General features: G+C 51.7%; 2 protein-coding genes across 6 annotated transcripts in view; one reads left to right on the forward strand and one right to left on the reverse strand.

Moving 5' to 3' along the window:
* On the forward strand, positions 1-8,740 carry PHKG1 (phosphorylase kinase catalytic subunit gamma 1). Of its 2 annotated transcripts, XM_057528423.1 has the most exons (11): positions 20-163; positions 829-1,077; positions 2,365-2,456; positions 2,977-3,155; positions 3,589-3,643; positions 6,083-6,148; positions 6,426-6,589; positions 6,974-7,064; positions 7,201-7,354; positions 7,500-7,625; positions 7,995-8,740. In XM_057528423.1, the coding sequence occupies exons 3-11, from the start codon at positions 2,374-2,376 to the stop codon at positions 8,238-8,240; spliced, it is 1,164 nt and encodes a 387-aa protein (XP_057384406.1). In that variant the 5' UTR covers positions 20-163; positions 829-1,077; positions 2,365-2,373; the 3' UTR covers positions 8,241-8,740. The 2 variants fall into 2 exon arrangements, with proteins under 2 accessions (XP_007186550.1, XP_057384406.1); XM_007186488.3 differs by lacking the exon at positions 829-1,077 and having other exon boundaries at positions 1-163.
* SUMF2 (sulfatase modifying factor 2) overlaps positions 8,604-19,910 on the reverse strand; it is a 19,857-nt gene continuing 8,550 nt past the window's right edge. The window contains exons 3-9 of one of the 4 annotated variants that reach the window (XM_007186492.2): positions 15,194-15,308; positions 14,716-14,760; positions 14,200-14,350; positions 13,282-13,337; positions 11,024-11,108; positions 10,699-10,843; positions 8,604-9,440 (exon numbers count right to left, since the gene is read on the reverse strand). In XM_007186492.2, coding sequence (XP_007186554.1) covers positions 9,356-9,440; positions 10,699-10,843; positions 11,024-11,108; positions 13,282-13,337; positions 14,200-14,350; positions 14,716-14,760; positions 15,194-15,308 — 682 coding nt within the window. In that variant the 3' untranslated portion in view covers positions 8,604-9,355. Of the gene's footprint in view, positions 9,441-10,698; positions 10,844-11,023; positions 11,130-13,281; positions 13,338-14,199; positions 14,474-14,715; positions 14,761-15,193; positions 15,309-19,910 lie in introns of all 4 variants that reach the window. The other 3 variants (XM_057528425.1, XM_007186489.2, XM_057528424.1) reach the window with 3 other exon arrangements.

Below are 19,910 nucleotides of genomic sequence, written 5' to 3' on the forward strand. Positions count from 1 at the left end.
CTCAAGTAGCAAAGCCTGAAGGAACAGCAGCAAGATATCCTGTTCTGGCCACAAGCGTCTGCTCGGGACACGCTTCAGCTCTCTGTTGTCCCCTGTCCCCAGGGGGCTCCTGGACCTTTGGGATTCCTGTCACGTTCATTCCAGGGCCTGCGAGGACATAGAGGTGAGTAGCTGGGTGGGGAGCAGGAGAGGCTGTGGCGTAGAGAAGACAGAACCCCCCACATCCATTAGACCCACCTCTCCCTGCTTCTGAAGGCACATGGGCCCAGAAGAGTGGCAGCACTGATTCTCTAAGTTTCAGGGAGGGATGTCATGTTCCAAAAAGGACCAGGCTACCTACTCCCATTTGGGGACCCTTTCCAAAGGCATCTTCAGTAAGGCATGGGGAATGCAGGCGGGGGCAGTGGACAGAGGCACAAAGTTGGCCCCAGGTTAGGCCTAGAGTAAGGGGATGAGGCAAGATAGACCTCCGCCGCCCACCCCAGGAGACGGGAGTGCTGCTGGGGCTCAGTGGGGCCGGTTGTGCCAGGGAACGGGCCCTGATGGGACGGCATCCCGGCCTGGGTCCACATACACCGTCTGTGCAAGGAGGGCTGCAGGAAGGAGAGAACTTTCCTTGCCCAGCTTTGGGAGGTGGGGGGAGGAGGGGGAACAGATGCCCCTCGTGGGAACTTTAAAGGGCTTACCAGGGACTGGGCTAGTTTTTGTGGGGAACAGACACTGCGGTGCTCAGCTGGGGTTGCTGACGGGGGTGGAGCAGAGGCAGCTCCAGAGCCTGCTGCTGGCAGAGGACACTGTTGTTATTCTCATCCTTCCTCTGGTAACCAGGCACCCAGCAGTGGGGACTCCAGCCTTCCTAGAACAGCCGGCCTGTCCCGAGGCAGCCAGGGCTGCTGCTTGGCTGGTCAGCAAATTGGCCTCTTTGACAGGCCAGACCTTCTTGGACCCAGAAAGGGCGGTGGAAATGGGACCGGAGGCATCTTTGGCCCTGCTGAGAGGCAGCTCGTGCCCATTTTCTATCTGCCCCTCTTCCTGTTGGTACAGAATTTTCTCCATTCCTCAAGTCCTCGGTGTGAGGTAGGAGTTCCATACCCAGTGGCCTCTATGTTCCTGAAGCAAAGCCGGCCAGCTCCTCTGGGTCTAGGCCTGAGTGTCCTGGCTCCGTTGTGCCCCACACTGCAGCAGGACCACTCAGGGCTCATTGGCCATCATTAGGTAGGACACAGGGCATTCTGAGGACACGACCATCCTGCTGGCAGGAACCTGGACCAAAGGGACACCTCCAGCCATTGACTTACATCTACGGAGCAGCACCTGCGACACACCTGCACTGGGCACAGTGGGGAGGGATGGTTGGGATGATCTAGAGATGATCACGGTGGGATAGAGGTGAGACAACAAGTGATACCAGAGGCTGGGACCAGGACTCACCCATCAAACTCTGCATCAGAGCACCTGGCACAGTACTTCTCTGAGTATGAAAGGAAGGAAGGAAGGAGGGAGGGAGGGAGGGAGGGAGGACAGAAGGAAGGAAGGAAGGAAGGGTCAAGGGGGGACAGTGATCACAAAAACTAAGGGCGGAACGGGTGAGGAAGCAGCAATGGGAAGCACAGCAAGGCTGTCCCAGGAGGAGGGGTGTTTTCTGGGTAGGACAGTTACAAGTGGGGGAGATAAGGAGAGGTTATGGGAGCAGCCTATTTGAAAATGAAACCATGAAGCTTCTCACCTTTTCCAGAAGTGCAGAGAGCAGGCCGAGGAAAAGCAGGACCAGCCTCGTCGCCTCAGAGAGGAAAGAGCACTTTAATTTGTCCTTTGCAGAATTTCTCGGTGGCGCTTTCTAAAACCAAGCGTGTGCTGGCCCTGTCAGAACTAACCTTGCAGCCTGGTGGCCCGATTCCTGCCTCGAGCCTGAGCTTGGGGCTGGCTGCCCATCTATGGCTCCTATCGGGGAGCAACAACCAACAACGAGAACATGCCGGGAGCCACGTGGTCACCTGGGTTTACGAGAGCTTACAGCCCAGTGGGGAGGAGCAAGTTGGGCTCTTTCCAAAGCTTTTTTAAAAATTCATAAACATTTATTTTGAATATTCACAAGAGGCCAGACCTATGCCAGGAAATACGAAGATGAGGGAGAGGGACTTCCCTGGCGGTCCAGCGGTTAAGACTCCGCGCTTCCAGCGCAGGGGGCACGGGTTAGATCCCTGGTTCCTCTGGGTTCCTGATTACCAGAGGAAGGAACTAAGATCCCGCATGCTGTGCGGTGCAGCCAAAAAAAAAAAAAAGGGAGAAACGGTTTCAGCCCTCAAAGAGCACATCCCCCAGGTCAGGAAGGCTGCACCGCTTCTTTCTGTTCCCCTCTTTAAGGAGCTGAACATGACCCAGGACAAGGCACTGCCGGACTCCCGTTCCGCACAGGGTTTCTATGAGAACTACGAGCCCAAGGAGATCCTGGGCAGGTAAGGCCCGGACCTTCCCCATGAAGTTCTGTCCTGGGCTCCAGCCGGCACTGCGGGCGGGATCCATCTCTGCTTGACCCTGAGCACTGACCCCATTTCCATCCTGAGAGCACTGTCCACTTGGAGAATCTCTCAGTTCGGGGTCCTGCCCTCCTGCACCAGGATGGAGGAAGCGGGTATAAGAGCACCCAGATTAGAGACCTCTCCCAGCAAGGAGCTCCCCCAGTTTGGGGCCAGGGTCAGGAATCAGGTGTCAGAGAGAAGCTTATGGCCCTGAGAGGGTGCAGCTTCTTCCTCCGTGCTGAGAAAGAGCACTGAACTAGGAGCTAGGAGGCCCCAGAGCAGGCTTCCTCCTCTTGGGCTCCAGGCAAATCGCCCTCTCTGTGCCTTCTTCATCCTACCGTCCCCCAAAGCTCACAGGGAGCTGGGGGACAAGGCAGGACATCTCTGCTGCGGCCTGGATCTGGGCCTCCCCCTGGGCTGAGGGGGCCCGGGGATGATCTGTCCTCTGCACCCCCAGGGGAATAAGCAGCGTTGTCAGGCGCTGCATCCACAAGCCCACACGCCAGGAGTACGCTGTGAAGATCATTGACGTCACGGGTGGGGGCAGCTTCAGCTCCGAGGAGGTGCAGGAGCTGCGAGAGGCCACGCAGAAGGAGGTGGACATCCTGCACAAGGTCTCAGGACACCCCAACATCAGTGAGTGACGGCCCCGAGCCGCGGCGTGGTGCCCTGCCATGGGTCTGCTCTGATAACCCAAGCCGGGGAGTGTGGCCCCAGTGCAGCTAGCCAGAACCACCAGTGTCTCCTGCACCCCGAGGCCCTGAAAGCCCAGTGCCCAGAGGCTTGAGGCTCCCGGCTCCACCCTCACTGCTCCCGGGAGTCAGCTCTAAGCCTCCTCTTCCAGCCCCACAGAAGGGGTGACAGGCAGGGCTGGGTGCAGGTGCGGGAATGGGAGTGTGAAGTCCCTGGGTGCCCCCTCCCCTGGTGCGCCTCCTTTGAACACCATCGCGATACCCCTTCCGGCTTCTGAGTCCGGCTACAGCGGCCTTAGTCCCCTTCCCCCCGCGCCTCCACTGCCCCCGCCTGGGTTCCTCTGTTGCCTGAGACGAGTGAGCCATTTCCATTTCAGTACAGCTGAAGGACACTTATGAGACCAACACTTTCTTCTTCTTGGTGTTTGATCTGTAAGTACCCAGGCCTGGGGCCTATTGGAGAGGCTTCTATTGTAGTCCCCCACCCAGGGCTTCCTGGAGACGAGCAGCCAGCCCCTGACACCGTGGATGCCAAATAAGGCCACAGACGCTTTAGGCAGATCAGCCCCTGGAGTCAGGCTGCCAGGTTTTAGATCCTGGGTCCATCACTTATGGGCTGGATGACTTCTGTCAGTATCAGCTTTCCCATCGGTGTCGCAGGAGGAATAACGGCACAGTGACTGGCACAATGTAAATGCTAATAATTATGAACTACCATGATGATGACCATGGTGGTCCTTCAATACTTATTCTAGACGTTGAGGATACGCAATCCTACTTCATGCACTAATTTTCACAGGGCGTGAACAGAAAGCAGTCAAGTCATAAAACACACACAGAGTTACACATATATGTAAAGCTGAGCAGGGGTCAGAGGGAGTGGGCAGGGAATGCTCTCCAGGAGGTGACCTGAGCAGAGACCTGGATGAAGGGAGGGAGGGATCTGAGCCAAGACCTGGAGAAGGAGCCTCTAGCAGAGGGAACGGCCAGAGCAGGGGCCCGGCAGGGGTGGGTTTGGCATGTTTGAGGCTCGGCAAGAAAGTCAGGATTGGGGAGTGGAGCAAGCCTGTGGCGATGGCAGGATGCAAGGTCAGTCCGTACCAAAAAGCAGATTATGCAGGCATTTTGGAGGTAAGAATTTTTGGAGGGCCAAGGGCAGGAGGGTGATGTGATCTGACTTACTTTTATAAAGGATCCCACTGACTGTAAGGAGGCAAGAGTGGAAAGGAGGAAGCCAGCAATATGGGGGCAAGAGGCCCAGCAGGGAGACAGGTGGTAGAGATTGTATTTGGGATGTGGTTCAAAGATTGACGTCATCATCGTTGTCGTCAGCAGCAGCATCAACAGCAACATGTCACCATGTTTGTGCACCAACAGGCCTATTGAGATGAGCTCCTTGTCACAGGGCCCTCTGCCCCCAGGGACCAGCGGGCCTTTTAGCTGTGAGAGCCTCTGTTTTCTCAGGAAAGGAAAAACGATACTGTCCATCTCACCAGGCTCCAAGCATCAAATTCGAACAACACAAAGTGTTCTGTGAACCGTGCCCTCAGACTTCTTACCGTTTTTACTGGAAAAGGTTCCCAAGGAAGGGAACTCTCCAGCTCCCATGCCCCCACTCCATTGAGTCCTCACTAAAGGACACACACCTCTGTTGCACGAATCATTGTTGGAGAGCGGTCTTGACTTCTCCATACATAACTGCTAATTTAGGGACTAGCTTTACTTGAGAAGATTATTCAAGCAGATTTTGTATTGCTGGAACACTTCATTGTGTAGTCATACTGAACATGTGCAGTGTTAAGTTTTTCTTGGAGACACAATTTAACTTGGCCTGTGTGTACAATTCAACCACCAGCTCCAGGAAGGCAGGAGCCTGCTGATGGACCTTGCAGGGTCCCAGTGTTGTTGACTGGTAAATCTTTTTGCTGCTGCTGCTATTAGTGAGTTCTCCTAGCGTGTTTAAAATGGAATTAAAGTGATCAAAACTGGAGGCACACACTGCCTTTTAGGGACACAGTACCAATCGTGTATGAAACAAGGCTCACTTCTGTAATTCCTGGGTTGCTCCTCAAACAGAACTCAACTCCCCGCCCCACCAGTTAAGTTCAAGGATTTTCTTGCCTCCCTCAGATACTGGCCAGAATTCTTCCCTTGGGCGCTGCTTTTCCTGGAGGGGCAGGCAGGATGCACCTTTCCTATTTAACTTTCCTAGGACCCCTCCGGACTTGCCCAGCTCTAGCTGTCTCAACTCTGTTCGGTGGCACTGTCCTGTAGAGTCCTTGGGGGCAGCTCAAATGTCTCTAACCTTTGAAGAAGTTGCTTGGGGAAGCTATTTTTAATGCTGCCCCAAATTGCCCTTCAGGGTATAACTAGATGATTCTAGCAGAAACCTCTTTCTAGATCATCCCAAGTGAGAAAATGGAACCGCAATTCTTAATCCTAAGAAATCCTAAAATAGGTAAAACTGTTCTTCCATCACTACTGTTGCTTCTGTTTGTTCCTGGGGAAAACCAGGATACTCCTGTCCTTCTGATGTGGGTCTGGGGCCTTGTGCCAGTGGCTCAAGTTCCCTCTCCCCCCTCCCAACCCTGACTTTGACCCTGAGGGATCCCAGTCCATGCTGTCACTGCCACACACGGGGGGACCTTCGCACTGGTGCCATCCCCCAGCCCCCAGTCTCGTTCTTCTTTCAACCTTCCGAGACAGCCTCTCCACTCACTTCCCTAGCTCCTCCCCACAGACCTTGGTCCTTTGTGGGGAGCAGCCCACTTTGCCCCTGGAGGTGTTAGGGTGAGAAACAGTGTTCTGGGAGCAGGGTAAGGAGGGGGTAGCCTTGGGGCACATCCAGCTACAAACCCTCTGTCCCCACAGGATGAAGAGAGGGGAGCTCTTTGATTACCTCACTGAGAAGGTCACCCTGAGTGAGAAGGAAACCAGGTGGGGTCCACTTGCCCCTCTCCCTACTTCCGGCCTGAGTCCCTTGCTTAGGCACCGTGGTCTTGGAGGAGGCGTGGCATGCGCCCGTCTGGGTGGGCAGTGTGCTCCGCTGGCTTTGGTGGCCTCCTTTCCTCCTTGACTCAGCCAAGGTAGGCCTGGCCTGTCTTGAGTCCTCCCTCACTTGCAGTCCAGCTGGCTTATGGGCTTTGGTGTCCCTGCCTGTTACCTGACCCTGCAGAGTAGCAGATGAAAGTAACCTGTTCCTGTCCCACCCCAGAAAGATCATGAGAGCCCTGCTAGAGGTGATCTTCACCTTGCACAAACTCAACATCGTGCATCGGGATCTGAAACCTGAGAACATCCTCTTGGATGATGACATGAACATCAAGCTCACAGACTTTGGCTTTTCCTGCCAGCTGGACCCAGGAAAGAAGCTGCGAGGTCCGGTAACATGGCCTTGGCCCATGTCAGGGGCTCAGGCTCTCTCCTCAGCTCTCCTAGGAACAGAGGTTGCCTGGGTTTCCCCCCCCCAGAATAAAAATCCTACCATTTCAGGGCTGGGTGTTTCTTCCCCGGACTAGGCTGAGCCAAGTTCCCACTGCCTGCATTCCAGGCCAGGACAGCTAGAAGTGACCAGGCCACTGACGGTCCCCCATCGGGTGGCCACAGGACCCAGCACCCTGGCTCTGCCCTTGGCCCTGGGCCAGGCCCGTGTTCAGAGAGTCCCAGCCCAGACACCACGTCGGTTCCTTCTCCATTGTCTCTTTGGGCTTTCCTCTTCCAAGTGCCTCTGCTGACCTGTTCTGATGGAAACTGTCCCTGCAGAGGTCTGTGGGACGCCCAGTTACCTGGCCCCTGAGATCATTGAGTGCTCCATGGATGATGACCACCCTGGCTATGGGAAGGAGGTGGACATGTGAGTGTGTTGGGGGGAGGGAGGTGACCCGGAGGGACAGGGATGCCCCCACGGCCGGGATCACCTGGCTGGGGAGGAGGGCGCGGTGGGAGCTCCAGCTGGCCCTCCTGCCTTCCTCCCCGCCGCCCGGTGCCAGGTGGAGCACAGGGGTCATCATGTACACCCTGCTGGCCGGCTCCCCACCCTTCTGGCACCGCAAGCAGATGCTGATGTTGAGGATGATCATGAGTGGCAGCTACCAGTTTGGCTCACCAGAATGGGATGATTACTCGGACACTGTGAAGGACTTGGTGAGAGGAAAGGCCTCCTGGCTCGGGGGTCAGGCGAGGGGCAAGTACAGTGGGGAGAGGGGAGTGTACCGTGCATGCCACGGGATGGAGGCCCTGCCAGGAGGGACCCCCCATAGACGTCTTCCGTTCTGTCTCGTTCTCTCAGGTCTCCCGCTTCTTGGTGGTGAGCCCCAAAGGCCGCTGTTCGGCAGAAGAGGCCTTAGCGCATCCCTTCTTCCAGCAGTACACGGTGGAGGAAGTGCGTCACTTCAGCCCCCGGGGGAAGTTCAAGGTACTTAAGCTCGCCTGCCACTCAGGGGCCCGGGGCAGGTGCCGCAGGCCCCTGAAGTCCGAGCTCCTGGTGCCCTTCTTGGGGACTCCTTACGCCCACATGGTTTCCAGAGCACCCACCCTTCTCCTCCCGCCCAGCCCTGTGATGGTTGCAGCTCAACTTCTGGCTTCTGGCTCCGACAGCCTTAAGCCCTGCGCCTGCTGGTCGGGTGGGAATGGGGGTATCGGGGGTGGGGGGTGGGAACGCTAGGACAGGCCCAGCGGAAACCACACAAGCGTTCGTGGCAAACAAGCTCAGGGCCTGCCATCACGGACTGGGAAGGAAACAGGCCGCGGGGCGGGTCCAGCTCTCAGGCCAGGCCCTCCGCAGGTGATCGCCCTGACGGTGCTGGCTTCCGTGCGGATCTACTACCAGTACCGCCGGGTGAAGCCCGTGACCCGGGAGATCGTCATCCGAGACCCCTATGCCCTCCGGCCCCTGCGGCGACTCATCGACGCCTACGCTTTCCGGATCTATGGCCACTGGGTGAAGAAGGGGCAGCAGCAGAACCGGGCGGCGCTCTTCGAGAACACACCCAAGGCTGTGCTCCTCTCCCTGGCTGAGGAGGGCTACTGACGGGCAGGCCGGCAGGGCAGGTGGGACGGGGGTCAGGCCGGGAGGAGAAGCCACCGATATGGAGGGCACAGGAGTGAGAGCGTGTAGAGGCCTCTGTCCAGAGGGGGCACTTGGCCCCGGCCCGGACCCCAGGAGCTGGGGCCACTCTCCCGTCTTGGAGGCGTCACGCGGTGGTCAGTGCAGTTGGAGCCAGGCCCACGGGGTGGGGGACCAGCTGTGGTCCAGAACCAGGAGCACCCTGCCTCTCCGTGGCCCAGCCACACCACCATGTCCGCTTGTCCTCACGGGAGGCCCACAGTTAACGACACTCGGTGCACCGCCTTTAGGCTCCCAGGGTGAGGATGAAAGAGAACAGTCTGAGAATCGCAATCACAGGAGATTTTACTGACCTCACAAAGTCCAGTGACACCACGGGAGCAGGTTCTTCTCTGGGGCCATGTTTTTAGAGGCATAGGGCAGCCCTTACATAACTATTAATAGAAAGGGAAGCTTCTGCTGTTTGTCTTTGTGGAGTATTATTCACTCTGTGCCTCCCATGATACGCAGTTGCGCCTGGTAAATCCGTCGTTCTCCTAGACCCTTTTAAGACTGACATTGTGCTTTAAAGAGCCCACAGAACTGCATTTCACATACGGTGGAAACTAGGTTCCCTTGGAGGTGCATGAAACCCCACAAATAAAGCAAATGAAGGAATCATTTTCCTTCTACAGCAACTTGCCGGGAAAATAAGGAGACCTGGGGAAATTCTGCCTTGAGCAAACAATGTCAGGTCCCCGGGTCAGACAGCGAGAAAGGAGGAGGGAGCAGATTTAAAATTTTTTCACAAACTGCCTTTCAGAGCACTGTGCCCCAACTGTTTTGAGTATGTGGCCCCCACAAGGTCAATATTTGACCTCTAAGAGAAACATCCGGCTCCTGGGCACAATCAGTAAGTTGGGCCCCTTCTCCAAGAGACAGTGGCGCCCCTCCGCGGAGGTCAGGGTCCTTTCCTGCCCGGGGGAGAGGTGCCTGCCGCAGAGGATGGGGGAGGGGATGGACGCAGTCCCGAGTTTGGCTGTGTTTGGCATGTGGCCAGGGAGTGCCACGGGGGACTCCTCTCGTCTCTGTGTGGGTGCTCACAGCTCCCCAGGTGGTCGGCCTACGCTGGAAGCGCAGCGGAAGCCTAGGTTGTCTGAGGCTGAATCTGGAGTGTTGCCCATCCTGCCACCAGAGAAGGGGAGAGACAACGGACATTTGTTGAGAAAGGGACCCGGGGCCTTACCCAACTCTCCTGCTCCAGCTCCCAGGGCCTGCTGTGGTCTGGGGCGCCTGAGGACTGGTGGGGGGGCATACACAGCCTGGAAAGGAACCTAGTGTGAGGGTAGGGCCTGAGGGTGTGCCGTTCCTTGGGGAAAGGGGTAAGAAGGGCCCTTGGGACAGAGTGGAGGAAGTGAGGGTGGTCCTGAGAGACTGAACTGGAAGGAAGGAAAGGCCACAAGTAATAACTTTGACTGTTGGTAGTTTAGGATAACTCAGCCGAAGAAAACCTGTCGGCAAGAAGTGAGACTATCATAGCACCAATCAGTACCTCACACTTTCCAAAGAAGTTTCACATGTATTCCTTCATTTGCCATTTCCCTTACTGCTCTGGAAGGAGGGTTTTGTTCACCATCTCACAGACCCAGAGTCAGACACTAGAAAGATTTAAATGTCTTGCCCAAGGTCAACCACGGCTTCAGTGGCACAACAGAATCAGTGGCAAACCCAGTTTCCTGGTCCCCAGGCCAATACTTTCTCCACTACTTTGTCCTAAAGAAAAAGGTGAGGAAAATCCAGGGGGCTCAATGTATCAAATGCCTGCAAACCTGATACCCTGAGGCCACAGGAACAGTGGCTTCTCTACAGTCCTTACAGAACCCAGGAGCAGGAGGAGTTGCAGGGAGATTAACCAAAATAAATCTACAGATGAACAAAGTAGAAAGTCCTAGAAGGGGACTCGGGAGGCGGGGACTCTACCATTCAGGTGCCACCACTAGCCATCTGTGTGAAAAGAGCAGGTTCCAGGACCTTCCTGAGCCTATTTTTTCTTGATTGTAAAACAAATGGCTGTAGAAAATGACTTTTCATGTGCACACTCGTTGGAAGAGTCAATATTTCCATGGCCCCTGGCCATGACCTATTGATGTGGCCATTCCACTTCCCTCTCTCTGCAAGCCTAGCTCTGAGGACAAGAGGGGAAACCACATAATTAAGATGCTGGACACAGAGTCTGCCTTGGTGCTGACTGCTGGCAGGAAAAGGCACCAGCAGTCCTGGGCTCTTGGCTTTTCATGGCAAGTGTGGCTTGCTTCCTCTTCTGTACCCACAGCCCCCAGTGGAGGGGGAGGCACGGCAGCGGCGGCCATGCCAGATCTGGTGCCACCTGTGCTCTGGGAGACCAGGACCCAGACCCTCAGCCCCCAGCTACCGAGCCCCTCACCTGGTGGTGACCCGGGCCCGGTGATTGGCAGAGCCGTCCGCCGTGTCGATCCAGGACGCCCCCCGGAGGACACGCATGTCCTGGTCGGCAGGCTGGTATGGTGACGCTGTCCACTCCCACACGTTGCCCACGAGGTCAGAGAGCCCTGAAGCACAGCGGCGGGTCTGGCCCAGGCTGGGGAGCGCCACCCCCGCCCCTCCTGGCCATCGACGGCCCTGGGGAGCTAATGCTTCCCAGTGCTGCTTCTCTCCACCTCATCTTTCAGGCAGGACCGTCCCATCAACGAAGCTGTGAATGCTGACAGCAACCCGATGAGCAATCTTACCGTAGTTGTTCTGTGGGGGGAAAGCGTTCACCGGGGAGACTCCGTGGAAGCCATCCTCAGCCTTGTCACCCTTGGGGAACTTTCCCTGAGGGGGGAGAAATTTAGACTAAAAGATTTACCATCCTGTCCCAAGGCAGCTGCTCCCACCTGCCCAGAGGAGTTTAAACCAAGGCCATCTTGCAGTATGGGGAAGGGCACGGGGCAGTGACCCGAGGTTCCCACCCTGAGCTCCCAAACCAGCTGCCTCATGTCCTCCACCATGACCTCCTGGCTGGATTAGGAAGTGTGTCGTTTCCCCTGTGTCCACACCAGCCTGCCCCACTCCCACTTTCTCGACTTCCTCCCCATGTGCCTTGAGAAGAAAGGCTCTGCCTCCCCTCCTCCATGACCTGCACCCGTCTCCTCAGGAACCAGGATGCTCATCCTGTGCTCCCCTGTACCATCGCTTTCCCTTCTACCACCAACAGGCTTAACTCTCCCTCATCTGCTCTGACCCTGCCTTCCTCACCTCCTGCTTTTTACCGCCAAAATTCTGGAAAAGTAACCTGTATTTGCTGATGCAATTTGTTCAACCTGTTCATTCTGCTTCTCATTGAAATTGGAGTTCAGCTGCCCCTGCTCTATGGAGGCTGATCTTATGAAAGGGAAGATGAAGGGGCCACAATTTACTCATCGCCAACTATGTGCTAGGGCTGCTACATCTATGTCTTTAATGCTGACCAGGTTGTGAGGCAAGTATTCTCTCCCTTTAAAAAGCTAGCAACTGGGACTTCCCTGGTGGTGTAGTGGTTAAGAATCCACCTGCCAATGCAGGGGACACGGGTTCGAGTCCTGGTCCGGGAAGATCCCACATGCCGCAGAGCAACTAAGCCCATGCGCCACAACTACTGAGCCTGCGCTCTAGAGCCCGCAAGCCACAACTACTGAGCCCGTGTGCCACAACTACTGAAGCCTGCACTCCTAGAGCCCATGTGCCACAACAAGAGAAGCCACCGCAATGAGAAGCCCGCGCACCACAACGAAGACCCAACACAGCCAAAAAAAAAAACAAAAACAAAAACAAACAAAAAAAAAACTAGCAACTGAGACTCAAAACAGTTAATTTATCAAAGATCCCATGGTGAATAAGTCAGATAAGACTTTTTGCAAAGCTCTGATCCCAAGATCATCTAAAAGGTCAGTCTACCCCTCAGGCCCTTTTCAAGGCTTCACCCTAAAATGCTGGTGCTGGGCTCCCCTCATGCTGCAGAGTCCCCCTGGGGGATGTCACTCCTGCCTACAGTGTATGCTGTTGACTCCAAACCAGTTGCTCCGACCCAGACCTCTGTCCTAAGCTCCAAACTCATACTTTCAACCTCTTACTGAGCATATCCATGACCCAAAGGCAGCTTAAGCTAGGCTGATCCTAAACTGACCAAGTTCTATCCCTCTGACCCCCAACATGCATATTATCTATTCTGGATAATGGTCACACCAGCACCCTCTTGCCCAAGCTTGGATTCATGCTTGAGTCCTTCTCTCTTCCACTCCTCTATGTTTGGCGAAGTACCAAACCCTGTCTCTCCTCTCAGGCTGGCGTCTCCCACCTGGCTTCCTCTCGATTTCACTTCCACTTCATGCAAGTGTTCACATGCCCGGGCCATGGCCGCAGCCTTGGATTCAGAGACCTCCTGCAGCTCTACTTCATTTGATCCCACACAAATTTTCAACAATCAGCATCCCCCAAATCAAAATGATGTTGTCGCTCCCGTTTCAAGGCCTCTGTCGGCTCCCCACTGCCTGGAGGGTAAAATCTAAAACCACATCTTGGCACCCCTGGTCCTTCATAATCTGCCTCCAATCCACTGCCTACTTCATCTCCGATACCTCCTGTTTCCCTGTGCGCTAGCCTCTCCGAGTCTGGCATGTCTCTGAACACACAGCACCCTTTCCTAATCCACTGCTGACAGGCATGTTGTTTCCTCCACTTTTCTCGTGGCAAACTCCGGTTCACTCAGCTCAAATGGCATGTTCACTGTGAAGTCACGCCCTGCTCTTGCAGCACAAGAGAGCACACTCCCAGCACAGCCCCCAGCACACGCTGCACATCTTCACTATACAGCCCCACCACGCTGTCTTCTGCTTTACCCCTTTACCAGCTTTCAGTTCCATTAGAACACGAAGGCCTCTGAGTCCCACAGCCTAACACAGTGTCTAGCCCACAGCAGGTCTCAATCAACACTCTGAGAAGGGACAGGAGTGAGGAACGTGTGTCTTACCTGCCACAGGTTGGTGCGGTTTGGCTGGAACTCGTTTCCCCAGGGGTAAACCTGACCTGCCAGGAGGGCAAGGAGACAGCGGAGGAGGGAGAGGTGAGGAGTTGGCAAAGAAGGGAAAGGCAGAAAGAGCGAGGCAGCCGAAAGTAAGTGAGGAAGTGATGAGAACAGAAGAGTAAGATTACTTACTTTTACTTCCCACGCCCCTCCCTTCCACTCACAGTATTGCACTCGGAGGCCCTGGCTTCTGATTTGCTCCAGGACAGGACAATTCTAGGTGTAGTTCTGACCAATGCCATTCTGCAAACTATCTGTTACGAGCTCATGCTGGGATAAGTACAGAAATTGAGAGTAAGCATTGAGAAACTTGTTCGTTAGACTTAGACTGGATAAATGAACAAGCAACCTCATTTATCACATTCATAACTTTGACTATTGGTATAGCCAGTGTTCATTCAAAGACTGTGTAGAGGTGTTGAATATGGGAAATTGCTATTTCACTCTAACTTTGTTTAGCTAGGATTGCAAACTAACAAAGTTATAAGCAAATAGCAATGTTATATTAATCCCTATACAGCTATGGAAAAGGTATACAGTGTAGGTAATCCTTTTCTTTTTCCCTATGCTATGTTGTTCTGATTATACTTATTGAAATGGAACATGTCTGTAGACTCTGCAACAATTAAAAAAAATATATGTCTGGTTTTTTCATTCCATTTTCCAGTTATTAATTTTTATGCTATTTTATGGAAGTATTGGTCTGAGACGGACTAGAAATAACACCACCAACAACTGGTCCATCGCTACACAGTGTAAGCAGCACTGCTCTAGGGAGCACAAACCTGTCCTGCCCTTTAAAGCCCCCCATGCAAGGCAGGATGGGGAGAAAGAAAAAAGGGAAATCGCTTAGCATCTCTATACCCTTCAAGCCCCCTCGGGCAGCAAACTCCCACTCTTCCTCAATGGGCAGCCGTTTCCCCCGCCAAGCACAGTAGGCACGGGCATCATTCCAGCTCACGTGTACCACGGGGAGCTCCAGTTTCTCTCGGATGCCAGAGCCGGGACCTGCAGGCTGATAGCCAGGATGAAGTGAGACAAGCTTTTGGGAGCTCGTGGAAGTCTGAGGAAGGCTAGGCTTAGGGTGCCTGAGTTCAGCTTTTACCACAGATGGAGCAAGGAAGTGGGAAGAGAGAGCCTGGTGAGTGAGGAGAGGTCCAGAGTCAGAAAGAAGGACTAAACATGAGACGAAAGGGAGAAATGGGATGGGCCAGGGGTAAAAGGATTAGGGCAGAGAAAACAGGGTGGCTTGGCTGCTTCCCTGAACTTTCTCTGTCATCCTTTTAAACTCAGTATTTCTAGATGGGCAAGGGTCTAAGGAAGCCAGGCCTCCCAAGAGTCAACAGGGGTAGAAAACAAAGTAGAGGAACCAACCCTTACCTGCCTCCAGAATGCTCTTTCCACTGGAAGCCACCAGAGAAGAGACTGCAAAAAGGAAGGAACACGACTGAAAAGATGCTCTGACCCAGCGAGGGCACCTTCCTGACTGACACCCAGGAGGCAAAGCAGAGACTTCAGGCTGAGACTCAGGTGGTCCAAGTGAGGCTGTGTCCAAAATCTCACCACCCGTATTGGAGGGAGGCTTCTCAAGGGGTTCTCTTGCTGGTCCAGGGACTACCTTGAACCCTGTGTGTATCTGCATCTTTACAGAGTCTCTATATACAGAAACCAGCACAGGGTGAACTTCCTGGGAGTGTGTGTTCATCTGACTCTTCCAGGGTGGGTCTCTCTTGCTTCCTCCCTGCCTCTGGTTCTCAGGTTTGATTCTCTACTGTGGCCCAGGGGACCCCAGATCCCACAGGATCCTCTGTCTAGGTCCCACTCCCATCCCCTCAGTGGCAAACCTAGGTTCTCTTACCTGCATTTTCTGGGTTGCTTTGTTTCTAAGCTCATCGGAGACAAGGTCCTCAAAGACAAAGCTCCACCCAAACACCTCAGCCTCTGTCTGGTACTTTTTCTCCCTGACAAACTCCCTGAAAAGAGATGTTTCATATGGTTTAGCTAATAGGGTTCTGTGCTCCACCCTCACCCTCTCCTGCTCCAGAACACCTCATACACCCTTATCCTATTAGTCACACATCACAGAATTTTCATGAACTACAAGGAATTAACCTGAGAGCCTGAGCAGATTTTCTTTTAAAATCTGTTGCTGTGTGTGCAGTTCACAAACAGGAGAATTCACTCTTTTTGGTGTATAGTTTTGTGAGTTTTGACAAAGCACGTAGTCACTATCACAATCAAGATACAGAGCAGTTCCATCAACCACCCCCTAAAATTCCCCTATGCCTCTGCAACCACTGATCTGTTGTTTGTCTCTATAGTTTTGCCTTTCCCAGAATATAAATTCACATAAATTGAATGATACAGTATGTAGCTTTTGGGGTCTGGCTTCTTTCACTTAGCATACTGCTTCCAAGATTCATCCCTGTTCCTTTTTTTTTTTTTTTTTTAGTTTGTTGCCTTTCATTGCTGAGTAGTATTTCATTGGATGTATAGACCATATTTTGTTTATCCATTCACCAGTTGCAGGTCATCTGGGTTACCTCCAGTTTTTGGAGATAATGAATAAAGCTGCTGAGAAGATTCAAGGGTGGGAATGGGTCTCTCTTTGGAAAGGTCTTCGTCACATACCTAATGTCACAACAATCACAGGAGGGAGGCAGAACAGGGGTTATTATCTCCCTCTAACAGATGAGGGAGATTGAGTCAAACAAAAATGACTTGCCGAGATTTTAGAATGGATTTTCATATAGTTTGGTATGGCTGAGCAAATTTCAGCAAGCAGATTTCCAGGGTAAGATGGATTGTTTTCACTGGGCTAAGAGTACTCCATCTGTGCCAGACCTCTGATATGAGAAGACATTGTTCACCCATCAAAGGGGCACTGAGAATGGAGGAGGAGATGAGATTTGGTAGCAATAGCTATTTACCGACCGCTGACCACCTGAACGGTTTGAGACTCTTTTACCAGAGAGGCAAAGACAGATTATGGGTTCTAAGAAAAGTTTAGGGGCTTACTGGAGGTGACATTATATTTCTGTAATATAAAAGGTCAATTTAAAATATAAAAGAATGCATCTAGGGCTTCCCTGGTGGCACAGTGGTTAAGAATCCACCTGCCAATGCAGGGGACACGGGTTCGAGCCCTGGTCCGGGAAGATCCCACGTGCCGCGGAGCAACTAAGCCCGTGTGCCACAACTACTGAGCCTACGCTCTAGAGCCTGCAAGCCACAACTACTGAAAACCGCGCACCTAGAGCCTGTGCTCCGCAACAAGAGAAGCCACCGCAATGAGAAGCCTACGCAATGAACAGTAGCTCCCGCTCGCTGCAACTAGAGAAAGTCCACACGCAGCAACGAAGACCCAACACAGCCAAAAATAAATAAATAAAATAAAATTAAAAAAAAAAAAAAAAAGAGGATTAACCAAGATGGCGGAGTAGAAGGACGTGCTCTCACTCCCTCTTGCGAGAGCACCAGAATCACAACTGGCTGCTGGACAATCATTGACAGGAAGACCCTGGACTTCACCAAGGAGGATACCCCACATCCAAGGACAGAGGAGAAGCCACAGTGAGACGGTAGGAGGGGCACAATCAGAGTAAAATCAAATCCCATAACTGCTGGGTGGGTGACTCACAGACTGGCGAACACTTATACCACAGAAGTCCACCCACTGGAGTGAAGGTTCTGAGCCCCACGTCAGGCTTCCCAACCTGGGGGTCCGGCAACGGGAGGAGGAATTCCTAGAGAATCAGACTTTGAAGTCTAGTGGGAATTGATTGCAGGACTGTGACAGGACTGGGGGAAACAGAGACCCCACTCTTGGAGGGCACACACAAAGTAATGTGTGCATCGGGACCCAGGGGAAGGAGCAGTGACCCTGGGGGAGACTGAACCAGACGTACCTGCTGGTGTTGGGGGGTCTCCTGCAGAGGCGAGTGGTGGCTCTGTTTCACCGTGTGGATAAGGACACTGGCAGCAGAGGTCCTGGGAAGTTCTCCTTGGTGTGAGCCCTCCCAGAGTCTGCCATTAACCCCACCAAAGAGCACGGGTAGGCTCCAGTGTTGGGTTGCCTCAGGCAAAACAACCAACAGGGAGGGAACCCAGCCCCACCCATCAACAGTCAAGTGGATTAAGGTTTTACTGAGCTCTGACCGCCACAGCAACAGTCAGCTCTACCCACCACCAGAGCCTCCCATCAAGCCTCTTAGATAGCCTCAACCACCAGAGGGAAGACAACAGAAGCAAGAAAAACTACAATCCTGCAGCCTGTGGACCAACAACCACAGTTACAGAAAGACAGAGAAGATGAAAAGGCAGAGGGCTATGTACCAGATGAAGGAACAAGAAAAAACCCCAGAAAAACAACTAAATGAAGTGGAGATAGGCAACCTTCCAGAAAAAGAATTCAGAATAATGATAGTGAAGATGATCCAGGACCTCGGAATAAGAATGGAGGCAAAGATTGAGAAGATGCAAGAAATGATTAACAAAGACCTAGAAGAATTAAAGAACAAACAAACAGAGATGACCAATACAATAACTGAAATGAAAACTACACTAGAAGGAATCAATAGCAGAATAAGTGAGGCAGAAGAACGGATAAGTGACCTGGAAGACAGAATGGTGGAATTCACTGCTGCGGAACAGACTAAAGAAAAAAGAATGAAAAGAAATGAAGACAGCCTAAGAGACCTCTGGGACAACATTAAACGCAACAACATTCGCATTATAGGGGTCCCAGAAGGAGAAGAGAGAGAGAAAGGACCAGAGAAAATATTTGAAGAGATTATAGTCGAAAACTTCCCTAACATGGGAAAGGAAATAGCCACCCAAGTCCAGGAAGCGCAGAGAGTCCCATACAGAATAAACCCAAGGAGAAACACGCCGAGACACATAGTAATCAAAGTGGCAAAAATTAAAGACAAAGAAAAATTACTGAAAGCAGCAAGGGAAAAACGACAAATAACATACAAGGGAACTCCCATAAGGTTAACAGCTGATTTCTCAGCAGAAACTCTGCAAGCCAGAAGGGAGTGGCATGATATACTTAAAGTGATGAAAGGGAAGAACCTACAACCAAGATTACTCTACCCGGCAAGGATCTCATTTAGATTTGATGGAGAAATCAAAAGCTTTACAGACAAGCAAAAGCTAAAAGAATTCAGCACCACCAAACCAGCTCTACAACAAATGCTAAAGGAACTTCTCTAAGTGGGAAACACAAGAGAAGAAAAGGACCTACAAAAACAAACCCAAAACAATTAAGAAAATGGTCATAGGAACATACATATCGATAATTACCTTAAACGTGAATGGATTAAATGCCCCAACCAAAAGACATAGACTGGCTGAATGGATACAAAAACAAGACCCATATATATGCTGTCTACAAGAGACCCACTTCAGACCTAGGGACACATACAGACTGAAAGTGAGGGGATGGAAAAAGATATTCCATGCAAATGGAAATCAAAAGAAAGCTGGAGTAGCTATACTCATATCAGATAAAATAGACTTTAAAATAAAGAATGTTACAAGAGACAAGGAAGGACACTACATAATGATCCAGGGATCAATCCAAGAAGAAGATATAACAATTATAAATATATATGCACCCAACATAGGAGCACCTCAATACATAAGGCAACTGCTAACAGCTATAAAAGAGGAAATCGACAGAAACACAATAATAGTGGGGGACTTTAACACCTCACTTACACCAATGGACAGATCATCCAAAATGAAAATAAATAAGGAAACAGAAGCTTTAAATGACACAATAGACCACATAGATTTAATTGATATATATAGGACATTCCATCCAAAAACAGCAGATTACACGTTCTTCTCAAGTGCGCACGGAACATTCTCCAGGATAGATCACATCTTGGGTCACCAATCAAGCCTCAGTAAATTTAAGAAAATTGAAATCATATCAAGCATCTTTTCTGACCACAACGCTATGAGATTAGAAATGAATTACAGGGAAAAAAACGTAAAAAAGACAAACACATGGAGGCTAAACAATACGTTACTAAATAACCAAGAGATCACTGAAGAAATCAAAGAGGAAATAAAAAAATACCTAGAGACAAATGACAATGAAAACACGACGACCCAAAACCTATGGGATGCAGCAAAAGCGGTTCTAAGAGGGAAGTTTATAGCTATACAAGCCTACCTAAAGAAACAAGAAAAATCTCAAGTAAACAATCTAACCTTACACCTAAAGAAACTAGAGAAAGGAGAACAAACAAAACCCAAAGTTAGCACAAGGAAAGAAATCATAAAGATCAGAGCAGAAATAAATGAAATAGAAACAAAGAAAACAAGAGCAAAGATCAATAAAACTAAAAGTTGGTTCTTTGAGAAGATAAACAAAATTGATAAGCCATTAGCCAGACTCATCAAGAAAAAGAGGGAGAGGACTCAAATCAATAAAATCAGAAATGAAAAAGGAGAAGTTACAACAGACACCGCAGAAATACAAAACATCCTAAGAGACTACTACAAGCAACTTTATGCCAATAAAATGGACAACCTGGAAGAAATGGACAAATTCTTAGAAA

This window comes from Balaenoptera acutorostrata, chromosome 15, assembly GCF_949987535.1.
Source record: "Balaenoptera acutorostrata chromosome 15, mBalAcu1.1, whole genome shotgun sequence".
Classification (NCBI taxonomy): Eukaryota; Metazoa; Chordata; class Mammalia; order Artiodactyla; family Balaenopteridae; genus Balaenoptera; species Balaenoptera acutorostrata.